Here is a 15,517-nt window from a genome sequence, read left to right as displayed (position 1 = left end):
ATTTTGTAACTTCCAACTTGCCGTCGCCGCAGGGGAGGCAGCTGTGAAGTTTCTCAGGCAGCACAGCTCACCTTACACAGCTCCTCCTTCTCCTGCACAGCTCTTTCGTAGTATCATAGAATCATTAAGGTTGGAAAAGACTGCTAAGATCAAGTCCAACCCCAGCACATCACCACCATGCCCACTGACCGTGTCCCTAAACCATGTCCCTCTTTGCTGCACAAGAGGCCAAAAAAAAATCTCCCCAGCACCAGAGGAATGCCAGAAACACCACCAATGTCATCCGTCATCTCTTACACTGGGGTTTTTCTTGTCGGATGAAGAGACGGATCCAAAGGTCCCTCAACAGCAGACTCAGCAAAGTGCCATAAAGATGGGAAGGAGAGGGCAGAAATGACAATCCGGTGTCTTTTAGGCAGTCCAAGTTACTGCAGAGATTAACTCTCAGTTAGATGATGGGTCACAGAGATAAACAGCCTGATTTGCTCTGAAACCTGATGGGTTTCAGAGCAGGCAGAGGGCATTGAAACACTTCCACTGTAAAAGCAGTACTGATAATTCCTAGATAGCACTAGATCCCACAGTACCATCATTTTCCTCCAGAGTTAGAATATCAAAGAAGTGAAGGAACCACAAGGTATGCGATGAATGCAGAAGCAGATGGTTTTAGTGCAGGCTGTCTTGGAGCTAAAACTCAGATGGAGTCGATCAAGGAATCATAGACTCAGTAAGGCTGGAAAAGACCTCTAAGATCCCCAAGTCCAACCCCAACCCACCCCACCATGCCCACTGACCACATCCCTCAGCGTCACATCCCTCATCCCTCAGTTCTTGAAAACCTCCAGGAATGGTGACTCCACTACTCCCTGGGCAGCCTTTTCCAATCCATTACCACCCCTTCCAATTAAAAATTTTTTGTAATATCCAACCTGAACCTCCCCTGGTGCAACTTGAGGCCATTCCCTCTCATGCTGTCAAATACTCTTGTTTCCTTCCCAAAAACAACAGCGTGGTTTTGCATCCTGCTCTTCCTTCTGGGGGCAGACTCAAAGCCCTCTGTGCTGCAGTTTGCCCTCTCTTTGGTATCTCCAGCTCAGAGTCCAGTGCCTTATCTCAACTAGAAAACCCTTGCCCCACACTCCCACCTGTCCCAGCCCTGCCAGCAGCTGTCACTGAAGCACAACTGGGTGGTAATTTTGCTCCACGTGATAGACCTCATCCAAACCGGCACCGAAATGGGATCTGCCACCAACCAGCCCAGCCCTGAGGTTTATGAGCCCATAAAGGAAGTATCTGCAGGGACCTGGTGTTGTAGAAACCCCACTCAGGGATATCAGCCTTGAACTCAGGTGAGTTGTGCATCTGAAGATAAAACCATGGAGAATGGCACAAACAGGGAGTGCCGGAGCAGGGATGCCTACTCCCCCAGGTGCCAGCCAGGATGAAGAGTCCAGGGCTGCATTTGGGTGAGAAATACATAGATTCATGTCCTGCCACCTCTGACTTGGGATGTGTGTCCTGTCTGCTGCTCTATGCTCCATAGTGTTGCACACGGAGCAGGAGACTCATGCAGAGAGCAAGATCCCTGCAAGGTGAACCATAGAAACTGTGGCATTTATGGCACTGATGCTTATAGGAGCAGCACAGGAAGAGGGGACATCAGCCCTTGCATTGTGCAGCCCAGCACAATACCCAGCTGCAGGGAGCACAGCTACAGACTGTGGTGTGGACAGGGGACTGTTTTTTACACTGTGCCCCAAAGCCTCCATCCCACTGCAGCAAACTCTGCCTCTAGCAGTTGCAGCAGCTCCATTTTTCATTCTCTTCCATTGGTCTGGTGCTGCGTGCAGCGTGGACCAGCTGATGTGGTATTATATAAAGAGGGTGAGTGCCTGTCCTCTCATTTCTTCTTCCATATTTCATGGCTATCCTTTATACTATGGGATCATGTTGCTCTTTCCCAGCAGAAATGAGGATTGGCGATGAAAGACGTGCAAGCTGAGTTAACCCAAGGAGGGCTCAGAGAAGCAGATGCAAGGAGCAGTGAGGAAAAGCTTGAGGAAATGCCAAATGTTTCTACATCTTAGCAAAGCAGTGTGGGAAACAGTGTGGGTACCTCTCTTCTGTGTCAGTCCAGCCCCCAGGAGCAGCCTTTGAGCATTTTAGCTCTTCACTGGAGAGAAATCAGTGGATTACCACTTGCCCAGTGCCCTTTATGGCATGATCCCAGTGCGCTCGAGTCCTGGATACTATTGCAGGACAATGGCTTTGATGGCAAGTAGGGTAAATAGCCCCAAAGTTGTGCAGATAATGGGGTTGGGACACAAGATGTAGAGTAAGAGATATTTCACAGTTGTTAGGAGAGAATGTTGAGCAGTGCCCCTGTATTGCAAAGGGACTCCCAGGGAACAAACTCTGCTACAGACCTGTCATTTGGGTCCTGTCCAAGTCATTTCCAGGTCCATTGGGGAATCACAAAATCCCGTCCTCAATGGATTACAGGATGGTGTGAGGGAGAGAGGTCACCCTGGCAGCAAAGCCCACCTCAGCAATAACCCAGTGTTCATGTGATGGTTCCTTCCCGGGCAGGTTTGCACTCCTCCAAGCATGGGGACACCAAGGCTGCATTATAGGATCATTAAGGTTGGAAATGACCTCTAAGATCACCAAATCCAACTCCAACTCATCCCACCATGCCCACATACCACGTCCCTCAGAGCCACATCTGCACAGTTCTGGAACACCTCCAGGGATGGTGACTCCACCACCTCCCTGGGCAGCCTGTGCCACTGCATTGCCACTCTTTCTGAGAATAAACTTTTCCTCATACCCAACCTGACCCACTCCTGGTGAAACTTAAGGCCATTACCTGTCATCCTATCACTGTTACCTGGGAGTAGAGGCTGACCCCATCTCACCATAACCTCCTTTCAGGAGGTGGCCTTCAGCCTCCAGGAGATGAGTAGGGTAGGGCAGTTTCATTGGAAGGGACCTTCAAAAATCACCTTGCTCAACCGCCTGACCACTTCAGAGCTAACCAAAAGTCAGCAAACTTTTGAGGTGCATTCACACCTGGTATCCAGGTCACTGATAAAAATGTTGAAAAGTTGGGAATGAAGGACACAGAGTGGTGATGGGGGAACTCTGAGACAAGGGGAAATCCTTTCAAGGTAAAAGAGGGAGATTTGGACTGGATATCAGGAAGAAGTGTTTTACAGTAAGGGTAGTGAGGCACTGGCACAGGCTGCCCAGAGAGGTGGTGGTTCCCCATCCCTGGGGACACCCAAGGTCAGGATGGATGGGGCTCTGAGCACTGATGGAGCCGTGGTTGTCCCTGTTCAGTGCAGGGGAGCTGGACTACATGGCCTTTAAAGGTCTCTTCCAACTGAAACAGTTCTCTGATTCTATGATTCTAGTACAACCCTTTTACACCTGCTGCTATGCGCCAGCTGCCTTCAGCACGCAGCCCACGAACTTCGAGCTTTGCAGTGGAAATTGGAAAATGTAAAGAAAAAGGCATCCCCAGTGCAGCTACCAGGAGAGGGCATTACAGCCGCAGGATTGGGAAAGGAGCAGCCTGAGAAGCCTGCAAGCTCGCTGAGTTCAACTTCTAAATCCTCCCCAGATACGAGCCTGGCGACCAAAACCTGGAACTGCTCTCGGTGCTAAAAATCAGGGATGCAGAAAAAACACCGTCTGCATGGGGTGATAATGAACCGTTGTACCTGCCAGCATCAATTCTCCTAGTATTCATTTCCCCCTTTTTTCTCCCAAATAAACAAAGATCTGCAGAAAGACCCATAAAGATTTAGATGCCAGCTTTCTGTCTGGCTCAGAGCTAAAGTTGTGTGCTCCCCAGAGCTTTTCCTCTGGCTTCCACCCTTTCCCTTTTCACACTAATCCTGCTCTAACACAAGGCATCGCCTCTCCTTAAGCCTTAGCAATAAGTGGGTCTACGCTGAAGTCACACAGGAACTAAAAGGCCAAAATACTGCATTTAGGTATGAAAAAGTAAAAGTTTAGAAGACTGGGGTAGGTGCTGCCTCCAAAGAAATTGCTATAGCTGCACGTTGAATTGCCATGTGGAGTGTACATGATCCCCAATCTGGCAGCACAGCCATGCAGAGTCACCAAACACCAACCCAGGCACCAGTTTTATGTGCACTTGCTGTGGGGGACACATACCAGGACCACCAGTCTGCCAGGTACCAAACCTTGTGTAGTTTTACAGGGGGAGGAAGAAGAGGAGGAGGGGGCTGCAGCACCAGGCTCTAATGAGATGAGAACATCAACACGGGATGCTACCACATCTCAGCAGAGAATCCCAGCCACTTGGGCTGCTATGTTCCTACTCAAGAGGCAGGAAGCTTCATTTTTATCCAAAGAGCTCTTGCAAAGCATCAGTTCTGGATACAAAGGAGGAATTTAAGAAGTAACCTGCAATTGCCTTATTCTAATTGGCTAGCTCCCCATTCAAGGCATTCCCCTTCCTTCCAGCTCCCTCTCTAACACACCAGGCTCAGCACACCGACTTGGAAGAGCATGGCAGATCTCCAGTCCTGGCCACCCTCATGTTCCCAGGAGAATAACTTCCCACCAGGTTTGGTTTGTTGGGTTCCAGACACCCAGATCTGCCCAACAGCCACAAGCAGACGGCCAATTTCAGAAAGGTTTTGGTGGTGGCAACACATCCTGTCCAACCTGTGGTTGATCCAAGCTGCAACGAGGCACTTGTGCAAACAAACATGTAGGTGAATTCTTTTCACCAGCCTCATCCTACTGATCCCACAAAAAAAAGCAGTGCTGGAGAAAGCAGTTGTACGTATCTCTCCTGAATCCTCCCGTTTCCTCTTCTGCACTAGGAGCCATGGACTCCAAGTTCTACCTGGGGAGAAAACAAGCAACTGGGAAGCCAACATCCTCCTCTCCTCCTCCTCCTCAAGCTGTGGTCTAGATCCTCTTCCAGATATTTCCCAGAGCATTAATTACTTCCAAATGAATTTTGATAAAGCAGCAAAAATCGCATTTAGTTCAACAGCTCTCAGTGTAAAGACACTTCGCTCTATCAAGATCTAATTAAAATAGACCAGAGAAACACAGCTTCTCCTTCAAGCATCCACTCATTTCTGCACACGTCGCTGAAACAAAGTGAAGTAGGACCAGGTAATTCATTCGGGTTTTATTTAAGGTTTCAATTTTGTTTTCCAAACGGCTGAGCTGACCTTGCACTTCGAACAAATTGGGCACCATCAGAGTTATGTCACGACAGTATGAAGAAAGAGGAACAAATTTCCTACCTGATTTTAGAACGGCCACAGCCCTCGTTATTTCCCAGCAGACACACAAATCTGCCCACAGGTCAATGCTGCAGTGGAGCAACAAAACCTTTGCTGCAAACATGATCCCAAAGCATGGCAGCTGTCAACACGAACCCAAAGCAGTGCTGATGGTGCTGAATTGAAAGATGGGAATGAGTTTCTTGCTATACACAGGAGCCTGATTTAAATTTGCTTCTGCGTTCTCGTGCACCTGAAAAATCTGGCCTTTCTCCATTTCCTTGGCACAACAAGGCTACCTCCTCCATTCAAACATCCCTTTTTTCTTTCCAGCTGAAATCTGTTACTCTTGCCAACCTCCTGGATTGGCTCTAGTGGGATCCCCCCACTCCTTCCACTCTTTCCTCTCCTTCCTTCCCACTCCTCATTCCCCAGGGATTGTGGAACTGAGCTTTTAACCTCTGCTTCTTCCTTGGACCAACACCACCTTCTGCTCCTTTTCCAGAGGCATCCATACTGTCTGCGAGTTTCCATCCAGCTCCCATATGTATTGCTTTGTCCCCACTGGCACTTCATCCACTCCTCGAGACCCCACATGTGATGCTGTGCTCTGTCATTGGCAGCAAACAATGCGATCAGCCCTAGGACAGCAATGATCTTTGCACTTGATCCGGTGGGTTTACAGCACCAAAATACATCCACACGTTCTCTACTATGATGACAACGAGAAGCCATTGATAAGTTGGTATTTCACACTAGGAAGATGAGCAGAGAATCGGATTTCATCTTTAATAATTTTAATTTCTTAGCAACTTTTTTACAACTTTACAATTTTATAATAACTTCTAGACTTTTCTTTATGGTAACAGTGCACAGGTTGCCCAAAGAGGTGGTGGAGACTTGATTCAAGGAGATATTCAAGACCCAGCTGGATGCCTATCTGTGCCACCTTTTGTCGAGTACTTGCAAGGGGGGTTAGACTCGATCTCTTGAGGTCCCTTCCAGCCCCTGTAATTCTGTAATATTTAAATTATTATCAAGTGTACAAATAGAATTGCCAGCTCTTAGCTAAGAAAGATGCTCAAACAAATATCTTCTCCCTAGGTCTTTGGTGTGAACCTTCCGTTGTCTGCAAAGACTGGCAAATTTAAAAGCAAGTACCAACCTACCACTGGCCATTTCAGACCATTTTTGCTAAGTACTTTGCTGCAAATTGATACCAACCTGTGGTATTTTGAAAGACTAGAACAGTAATGGAAATCTCAGCTCTGAAGTGACTTTACATGCTTCAGGGCCACAGTTGGTGGGCATGGTGGTGATGAGTCAGCAGTTGGGTCAGATGATCTCAGATGAATCATTTCCAACCGTAAGATTCAATAGTTTGTAAGCTGTAGTGCATTATTCAACTTCTGCACCTAACCTGACAGACTTGCCTAAGATCCCTTAAAAAGGAACCAGGTTTTCAGAATGGATAGTCAAACAACTGAATATTGCATGTTCTAATATAGAAGAGAATCTAGAATTAATAATCAAATAAATAATTGAGGGCTGTGACTATAAAGGGCTCAGACTCAGTAGAAGCAGTTCACACAGGTTCAAACAAATGAAAAACCAAAGCAGCTCTCTAGTGAAAAGCTGTTCTCAAATCACAGCAGTCAAGATGTCTGCAGAAAAAAAAAATAAGCCACAGAGGTGACTTTCCAAGTCATTCAAGAGCTATTTAAGAGCTCTCATTATGTGACAGGAATGTGCTACAAGAGCTGATACAGGTGCTGAAACCAGGTGATGGAGTGGAGAAAAAGATGCATCTCAGAATGAAAAACGTATCTAAATTCTCCTGAGCTTCAGGTAGCTACAATTTTTATTTTTATTAATATGATATTTCTGTTAACTTGGAACTGGGGCCAGGCACATCACAGCAAGTTGACTTCTTTCTCATCACAGGTGGGTAAGAAAAAAAAAAGCCTGGGACAGGCTGATGTGTCACTGACACTTCCTTACAGCTTCCTTCCTTTTGAGCAGCTGGTAGAAACCAGTGAGGACTAATCCAAAAAGCTGAAGTTGAGAGACAGAAGCAAACCATCAATGTAAGGACAGGAATAAAGACGTTCATGTCCATTCTTTTCCAGTAGGCAACAGAGAATCCAAGAGAGGAGCTCATGGAAATAGAGAAGGAGATGGAAATAGTCCTTTTCATCTCCTTCATGGAAATGTAGGAGTCCTCCTGAAGAAAAATAAGCTCCTGGATGTGTGGCAGGTAGGGCATACCTGTGGTATGATTTGCAGCTCCATGGGATAACAAGGGGGGAGTGGGAAAGGAAGGTGAAGGGAAATCAGGGACAAACAGTGCATTCACTGGGGGCTGGAACCAGACCATCTCTGAGGTCTCTTCCAACCTAAGCCATTCTATGATACATGGGTCATGTGCTGTCATAAGCCAACTGCTCAGTCTGTAGGACCAGAGCCACATCAGATTTTAGTTAAGTCAGATCTAGTCCATACATACCCATCTCCCCACATATGCCATTCTGATACTTCACAGACGATAAGAACAAACTCCTTATCAAAGACAACAATTCAAGAGTAGTGGCCTCCCCCCTTCCCAGTCTCACCTAAGCTGCAAGCAGAGCAGATTCCCCCAGGGCTGCCAGCTTTGCTGTTTTGCTCAAGGAAATTGATCTTGTGAGGGGAAACCTCTCAATCTTACATGAAGATGAAAAATCTACACGAAGGACAGCAGACTTGGCAATGGACTTCAGACATGGCAGCCTCAAATCAAAGAGTGACCACCCTGTGGCACAAAGGGTAGGAAGACACCAATAAAACAAGAGACTTCGCAAACTTTATCTGCAAAACCAGCATAAGGGCTGTCACATATTGTACGGTGAGTGGGGAAAAACATACATTCAGAGGAGATCCTGGAGCAGAAAGGAAAGGACTGGTTGAGCAGCAAGAAGCAGGAATGAGTTTTTGTGCAACACAAGTGTTTAGGTGAGGGAGGGAAACTTACTCCAAAACTGATTTAAACTCATCCCTTAAACAACCCAAGCAATATGTACAGCGAGATCTTTTATCCTTTCCCTTGATGTGTAGTTACTCCCCTTCAGGACCACTTGTATGCCATAGGGCTACAGAAGCTTCCATCCTTGTCACCTTCAAGCACCCAGTGACAAAAACATGAAAAATAATCCCATCTGACAGAACTGTTGAGTGACAGTGAATTCTCCAATCCTCCCTCAGCCCCAGGTTAAGAAATTCAACAGTCATTTTATTAAAAATCAGTATACAGTTGAACGTAAGCCCAGTGTTTACAACCAATCTTTCTAGTAGTTCCAGGTTTCCTGTTGTTTTTTTTTACAGATCATTAGCAACCAAAGGAGGCAGCAGCATACAGATACCAGGTTACTCTCTCATTCCAAGAAAATTAATGTCCCTATGCTTTCAGGAAAACAGTATCCATGATCAATTTGTTTTCTGTTGGACTTGGTCTAAGAAACAGTTGTCATCAACAACATCTTGCAGGCAAATCATATCTTTATAACAGTAATTGCTCTGTTTGCTTTATCATACAAGGCAGGTCTCTCTGAAGCCTCAGAGCGCTGATACAATAACCCCCAAAAGGAATCTTTATTCATTTATCTTCTGATTTTTCTAGAATATCACAAATATTTGAAATCTGTTTAACCAGTTGAGCTGAAACAAAAGCGTGTGGGGAGAGACCCTGATTCACACCATTTGGCCAAAAGATCACCCGTGAATTAAGCTGTCCAGCAGCAGCAGGAAGCACACACAGGCTTTCTCCTCGCTCCCTCGAAGCATCCAGCAGTGCTGCAGGAGGGCTGCATGTTCCTGCCCTCACTCCCTTCTCAGCTGTTAGAGCTGTTCAAATTTCTGCTGCTGCTGCTTCGTTCCTTCCTCGACTCATCCAAAGCACAGAGCAGATTCAGTGGTGTAAGAGCAGCTTGGCAGAAGCAGGAAGAGTCCAGCCAGCAAAAGATTTCATTTATTAAGATAAACACAGTCTAAGGTTCCATATAATTTTTCAAAAATAAACACAGTAATATGAAAACAAACTGGCTTTGTTACATGTAGGTCAGGTTTGGATGTTCCCAGATCTTCCTGGCCGTAAAATACATCCTTCCCCTCCTGCCCCCATCCAGACAGATGGAAAGGCAGTTCGCTCTGTATGATCAGCAATGTTCCACATTCAGCAAACAATTCCTCTGCTATCCTTCAGCACAGATCAAAGTTTTAAGAACATCCTTGTGAAGGCGGGGCAGGAGGGAAGGAGAGGAGCAGGTAACTCAGTCTCTCAAATGGACATCTAAAAGGGTTTGACATGATGACTATGTTAACTCCACCACTTTAATGGTTGTTCTTTGCTGCCTCTTTAGCAGCAATAATTAGAGGAGTGAGGCTAGAAAGAGGCTTTGCGATTTTCAGGAACTGGTGCTAGCAAAAGGGAAAAAGAAAAAGGGTTAAATTTTTCAGAATACGTCCCAGAAATCTAGTAGCTATACAAAAGATTGGCACCTACATTCACACGACAATCAACAACATACTCTAATCTCCGAACAAGTGAAAAAAAAGTGTCTGTTACCACCATGAACTTCAGTTCAGGGCTTGTCTGAACTGATAAAGAGCTCTGCATCCAACCCATGCTAATTTCTCCAGTGTTTGTATGCTCTCAGGACCAAGCAAAATCTATAGTGAAATTCTGCATGGAAAGAAAGTGTGCTAAAGGCAACCTGTGCAGTTCCATCACAGGGCACAGGGCTTCCTGAAGCAATCATCTCTCAATTCTTTCTTCCCTGCTATCACAGATGTGGTGATAATATTACCTTGACCTTCTAAACATATTAGAAATTTCCAAAACAGTTGGAATTTAGGAGCAAAGCAGATATTTGCAATTTGCCCATTCAGTCAGGCTCCCATACACAACACTCTGTTAAGTAGAACAATATTGATGATCAAACACACAACATAGAGTAGGTGGTGTCACAAAATGCTGCTTGCAGGACTGCTGTTCCCTTTACTCATGCTCAGATTTAAGTGGAAAACTTGTAATTTTCCAACCTCACAGAGGAAGTCCAGGCTGAGGACAGACACTGATACAAAACAGCTATCAGATGAGAGTGAAGGCACATAGAGCAAGTTCAAAACCTCCTCTGAAAGCAAAAAGCAGCTCTGTCCCACAGGACTTCTGAGCATCAGAAGGGATCAAACACCCAAAGCACTGCATTTGAACACGCTTCAGAGATGGAGAAATCAGAGGCCAGAAGATAAAGGCAGACAGAAGAGCTATAGTCAACATGTTCTCCCACTCTGAGGAACAGAACGTTACTGCTGTCTGATACTTTGAAACTGGTGAGACCAGGAGAAATGGGATCTTTCATCCACTGCCATTCTGCCAGTGATTAATGCTTCATTACAGTCTCAGAAGGCTGCAATACATCCAAACCTGAACCCAGGAGACAAACTAGTTGAAAATCAAAAGAGGGAAAAGGGAACTGTCTCTCAGTTGAGGTCTGAGGGTGATCACAGATCTATTTTACAAAGAGCTGAAGCACATTTTCCACCCCCGTGGCAGATCTGACAGATGGAAAACACGAACATTTTTCATCTGTGTTAGTGAAAAGCCTGGCAGCTTGGTCCTCCACTTTCACCAGGAGTCCAGGCAAAGATACCAGGTTTTCAGTGGAAAAAATAACCAAGGATTTCTCACAGGATTTGTTCCACTGCCTCTGCATTAAGGACCAGTACCTAGCAAAATGTGGTTTTGCCAAAGTGTTCCAGTTAATGCAAGACATGCCCATACCAAAAAGCTTTGGGATCCCTCCACCAGAAAGCAGACAACCAGAGATTTCAACAGATGGAAGCCCTCCTGTTGTCCAAATCAAAACAAGCATGGCCAGATCACAACACATCCAGATGTCAGGGTGAGCTGCACGAAGAAGCCACAGGAATTAAGGGGCTCAGCACTTGGCAGGTCTCGGACACTGCGATTATTTGAGGTCTGTTATAGAACATGCTGCATAGCTGCTGCTAGCAGCAAGCACTGCATGAAAAGGGAGTACTCTGTTAACATTCTGGTATGGATTTTGGATGCTTGGTTGGTTTTGTTTTGGCAAGTTACCCCAGCTGTCCCTATACCTTGAGATGAAGTAGTATTCAAGATCCCAGATGAGATTTCTCCATATTTATATATTTACAGAGAGGGTTGTTAAGCACTGGAATAGGCTCCCCAGGGAGGTGGTTGAGTCACCATCCTTGAATGTGTTTAAAAACCATTTGGATGTGGTGCTCAGGGACATGATTTAGTGGAGGATTGTAAGAGTTAGGCTAGTATGGTTAGGTTGTGGATGGACTCAATGATCTTTAAGGTCTTTTCCAACCTGAGTGATTCTACGATTCTGTGATTTATATGCCTTGTCTAACTGAAATGCCTCACTCAGCCCTGTCCCCCAGCAGTTACCTGTAGCAGCTCTTTTGCAGAACCTCTTTTTTCCACATCCATTTCAAGACAGCGGTTTAGGAAGTCTCTGAATATGGGTGAAAGCTTTTCTGGATTCTGCAGTTCTGGAGTCCCATTGGTAGCAATGAGATACAGGGCCTAAAGCAAAACAAGCACCAAAGAAACTGGAGGTTATGAAGGTCAGATTCCATCTCCGGATTACACAGACATCCACTTTTCCCCTCCCACCCACCAGCTCAATGGGAAAAATAAAACAACAAAAAGCCTTATCAGGGTGACTAATAAATGATTAAGTTCCAGCAAACAGAATAGCTGCTGGCTCTATTTTCATGTGAATGGGATCCAATCCTTTATTGTTTTACCCTCATAATCTGGCTTTGGATCCTGCTTCCCTCTCGAGGGATTAGAAGGACAAAAACAACATTCCACACTGTGTTTATATAGGGAAGCTAACTGGCACAGCTCTACCAGTGCTAGACTCCTGCAATAGCTATATCCTCATGGGAAGGTACTCTGCATAAATAGATTTTGTTCTGCAGGTACTTTGCCTGAGTATGTAAGGCCTATAAAGTCAGTACTGTAAAGATGGACTTGATACTTTATAAATGATGTTCAGTAGATCCTCAAGCAGCATTTGACATCCTAAAGAAACAAGTAGCTTTGCTACTGCTTGGGAATAAGTGTGCATGTAAATCCTCTGAGAATTCAGGAACTCAACATTCAAAATTCATGCCAGAAACTTCCTGGGTGGATTTTAAAAGGAAATGCCTATCTATATACCCAAAATCATTTCCAGTGCAAGAGATGGAAACATACGTTAAGCACAACTGCTCTAGATCTTTTCATTCTCTTTAGCTTAGGAAAGAAAAAAAAAAGCAGAAACCTGGCTTACACACAGAACAGCTACATTATTACAAACTGACAGGATTTCCCTTTTCATTAAAGAATGACAAAGACACCAGGGAAGTTAAAGCCTGTCTAAAGACTTACTAAGGTTGGGGTTTTATTTGGAGCATGCAAAGTGGAACAATTCACCAGAAGAAGAGAGCCCTGTTTATTGATATGTATCCTTCAGTGCAAGGAGAGCTTTCTTCCCCACTCCCAGGACACAAGGATTCAAGAAGCCAGGTACTCTGGTGCCAGACAGTGCTCCTTCTGTCCCATCAGCCTCTTGAAAGAGCAGGGAATTGTGAGTTGCTTTGGTTAACTGAGGCTCCATCAGAATGTTTGCAAGAGGATCCAGAAACTATGGCTTTTAACTCAAATGATCACAATCTTCTTGTTACAATATCCAAGGAAATATGCAGCTGAATGTGATGAAACCACACCGGAGGCTCTTTCAGAGCCTGAGCTAGCCAGAATGCTCAGAGCAAAAACAGAGGACGAAAAGATATCTGCTTACTCTCAGAGGGTTCTCGTTGAGGTAGGGGGGTTCTCCTTCAATCATCTCGATGGCCATTATCCCCAGCGACCAGATGTCCACTTTGGGTCCGTATGCTTTCCGTGTCACCACTTCAGGTGCCATCCAGTATGGGGTCCCCACCATGGTGCTGCGTTTGCTCTGCTCAGGAGTGATCTGGGCACAGAAGCCAAAGTCAGCTGGGAAGTGAAGACAGAGGGAAAAGCCAGAAATCAGCAGGTTTCTCCAAAAACAACATCCAGCAATACAAGCTGGTCTGTTGCACTGCATTGCTTGTTATACACTGCTTCTGCAGCTCTGAAGAAAGGGTGGTTTTGTGGCTAATATGGTGTTCAGGAGCTCGTTTCTAAATCTGACTCACTGAGGCCATGAGGATCACAGAGCTACTGCCTTGTCTACATGCAGGCTGGTGATCAGCAAACAGCCGTATACGGATGTTGTGAAACTTGACTGTGCAGCATTTTGCAGTTGTAAAACACCATCTATGTTTTCAAGATCACTCCTGGGTATGTGAAAACATAAATCAATGCCCAGCCTGATCTTGATACACCCCTCCACCCACACACTGCATTATCTGGTCAGATTCCTAGAGATATTTCTTCCCTGGAAGACACATCATCCCTCAAACAAGATTTGCTTTACAGGGTAAATACTATGTTCAGAATAAGCTTAAAGTACCAAAATGTATACTTAACATTTTTCTTGGAGTAGACAGAAAGATGGGAGCCTTCACATGAAAATTACTCGGTCCAATGTCTTATTTGCATTTGCCTTACCTAAAGAAAACCAGTTCTGTTCTTGTGTGACCAGCAGAATTAACACAGCAAGATGCAATGCACCTGCTGATCTCCTATGTCACCAAGAGTTCAATTTTAAGCAGAGCCATGAAAATTAAACCAATCCCCAACTGAGTTTTTATCAAGGGTAACAACCAGGATAGGTACATATGATTCATAAACAGAGCAAACTGCTAACAGAGCCAATACGAAGCCCAGGTCCAGAAGGTTACTGCATCATATCCACAGGGGCTTTCCTAACTGCAGCCAAGTACCTGCATCCTGTGCTCAAATATGTTATTCCATAACAACAGAGCACTTTGGCCCTGATAAGCTATTCATTGCTGACACTCCAGAGATCTGACTGTACCGATGTGTAACTTTAGTCTAAAAGGAAATTATGTACAAGAAGAAAAAAAAAACAACACTATCTTACTCAGCATATCTGCACTGTGTGAATTTTGAGTCATATCTGCTGTCACTACTGACAAAAATAGATTTATTTATGCCTGTTGGGTGCTAGCTAAAAGAACTGGGAAGGAGAGGGAAGGAGCGTAATTTATTAGAGCCATAGGTGGAAAGCAATCATTCACTGGTCCCCACACTTGTCTTTGCGTGGGCAATCACAAGCACAGCTGCCACCTTAACACCAGAGGGGCAGAACAGTCTCAAGGCCTTCATTATCAGTGATAACACAAGGAGGAAACAACACTAAGAATTCAGTTTGGGTTGGGTTTGTAAGATTAAATGCTATCTCGTTGCACAGCTTTCAGTTACCCATTCACTCGCTCCCATCTCCCAAGTACCCACAAGTATTTTCCAGTCTGAAGAGATCACACACAAATAAAGGCTTGTATAGCTTTAAACTCAGCTTTACAGACTGGTGTGGCATTAAAATACTGTCATTTCAGGCGACAAAAGGAGATGGTCCAAAGCTAAATGATTCAGGTTGGATATTAGGAAAAACTTCTCTCGAAGGAGAGGTAACACACCGGCACAGGTTGACAGGGAGGTGGTGGAGTTTCTGTCCCTGGAGGTGCTTGAGAATCACAGAATGGCCAGGGTTGGAAGGGACCTCAAGGATCATGAATCTCCAACCCACATGCAGGAAGAAGATGAGATGGCACTGAGGGATACAGTTAGTGGGCATGGTAGGGATGGGTTGATAGTGGAACTTGATGATCCTAGAGCTCTTTTCCAACCCTAACGATTCTATGATTCTAATTCTAAACCTCACTGCATGTCTGGTATCAGTTCAAAAGGACTTACACTTGCCAATCTCCATTAAAACAGATGCCACAAAAATAAGTACAGCAGCATTTCTACTGACTCATCATCACTGCAGCATCAAGTAACTCAAAAACCCCTCTTCCCACTAGGCCTGTCCTGTAGCATGTAAGAAGCCTAGGCTGACAACTAAAGCCACAACCAGCACTGCTCCCCACATACTTAATTTAACAGAGCCATCCATTCCCAGTAGGATGTTGTCACTCTTTATGTCTCTGTGAATAACTTGGTTTGAGTGGAGGAATTCCAAAGCCTGAAGACACTGAAAAAGATAATTAAAAAA

At 45.1% G+C, this 15,517-nt stretch overlaps 1 protein-coding gene across 1 annotated transcript; it reads right to left on the bottom strand.

Annotated features, from left to right (window-relative positions):
- Nucleotides 1-6,498: 6,498 nt before the first annotated feature.
- LOC104909395 (serine/threonine-protein kinase PAK 1) lies at nt 6,499-15,501 on the bottom strand. Its single transcript, XM_010706147.3, has 4 exons — nt 15,397-15,501; nt 13,154-13,350; nt 11,752-11,889; nt 6,499-9,728 (listed from the first exon to the last, which is right to left on the bottom strand). Exons 1-4 carry the CDS (start codon nt 15,416-15,418, stop codon nt 9,642-9,644), a joined length of 444 nt encoding a protein of 147 aa, XP_010704449.1. The 5' UTR covers nt 15,419-15,501; the 3' UTR covers nt 6,499-9,641.
- Between the last annotated feature and the right edge of the window lie 16 nt (nt 15,502-15,517).

The sequence above is a fragment of the Meleagris gallopavo genome, chromosome 1 (genome assembly GCF_000146605.3).
Source record: "Meleagris gallopavo isolate NT-WF06-2002-E0010 breed Aviagen turkey brand Nicholas breeding stock chromosome 1, Turkey_5.1, whole genome shotgun sequence".
Taxonomy (NCBI): domain Eukaryota; kingdom Metazoa; phylum Chordata; class Aves; order Galliformes; family Phasianidae; genus Meleagris; species Meleagris gallopavo.
The sequence above is the reverse complement of the archived record's forward strand: the minus strand, read 5'-3'. Positions and strand labels throughout refer to the sequence as shown.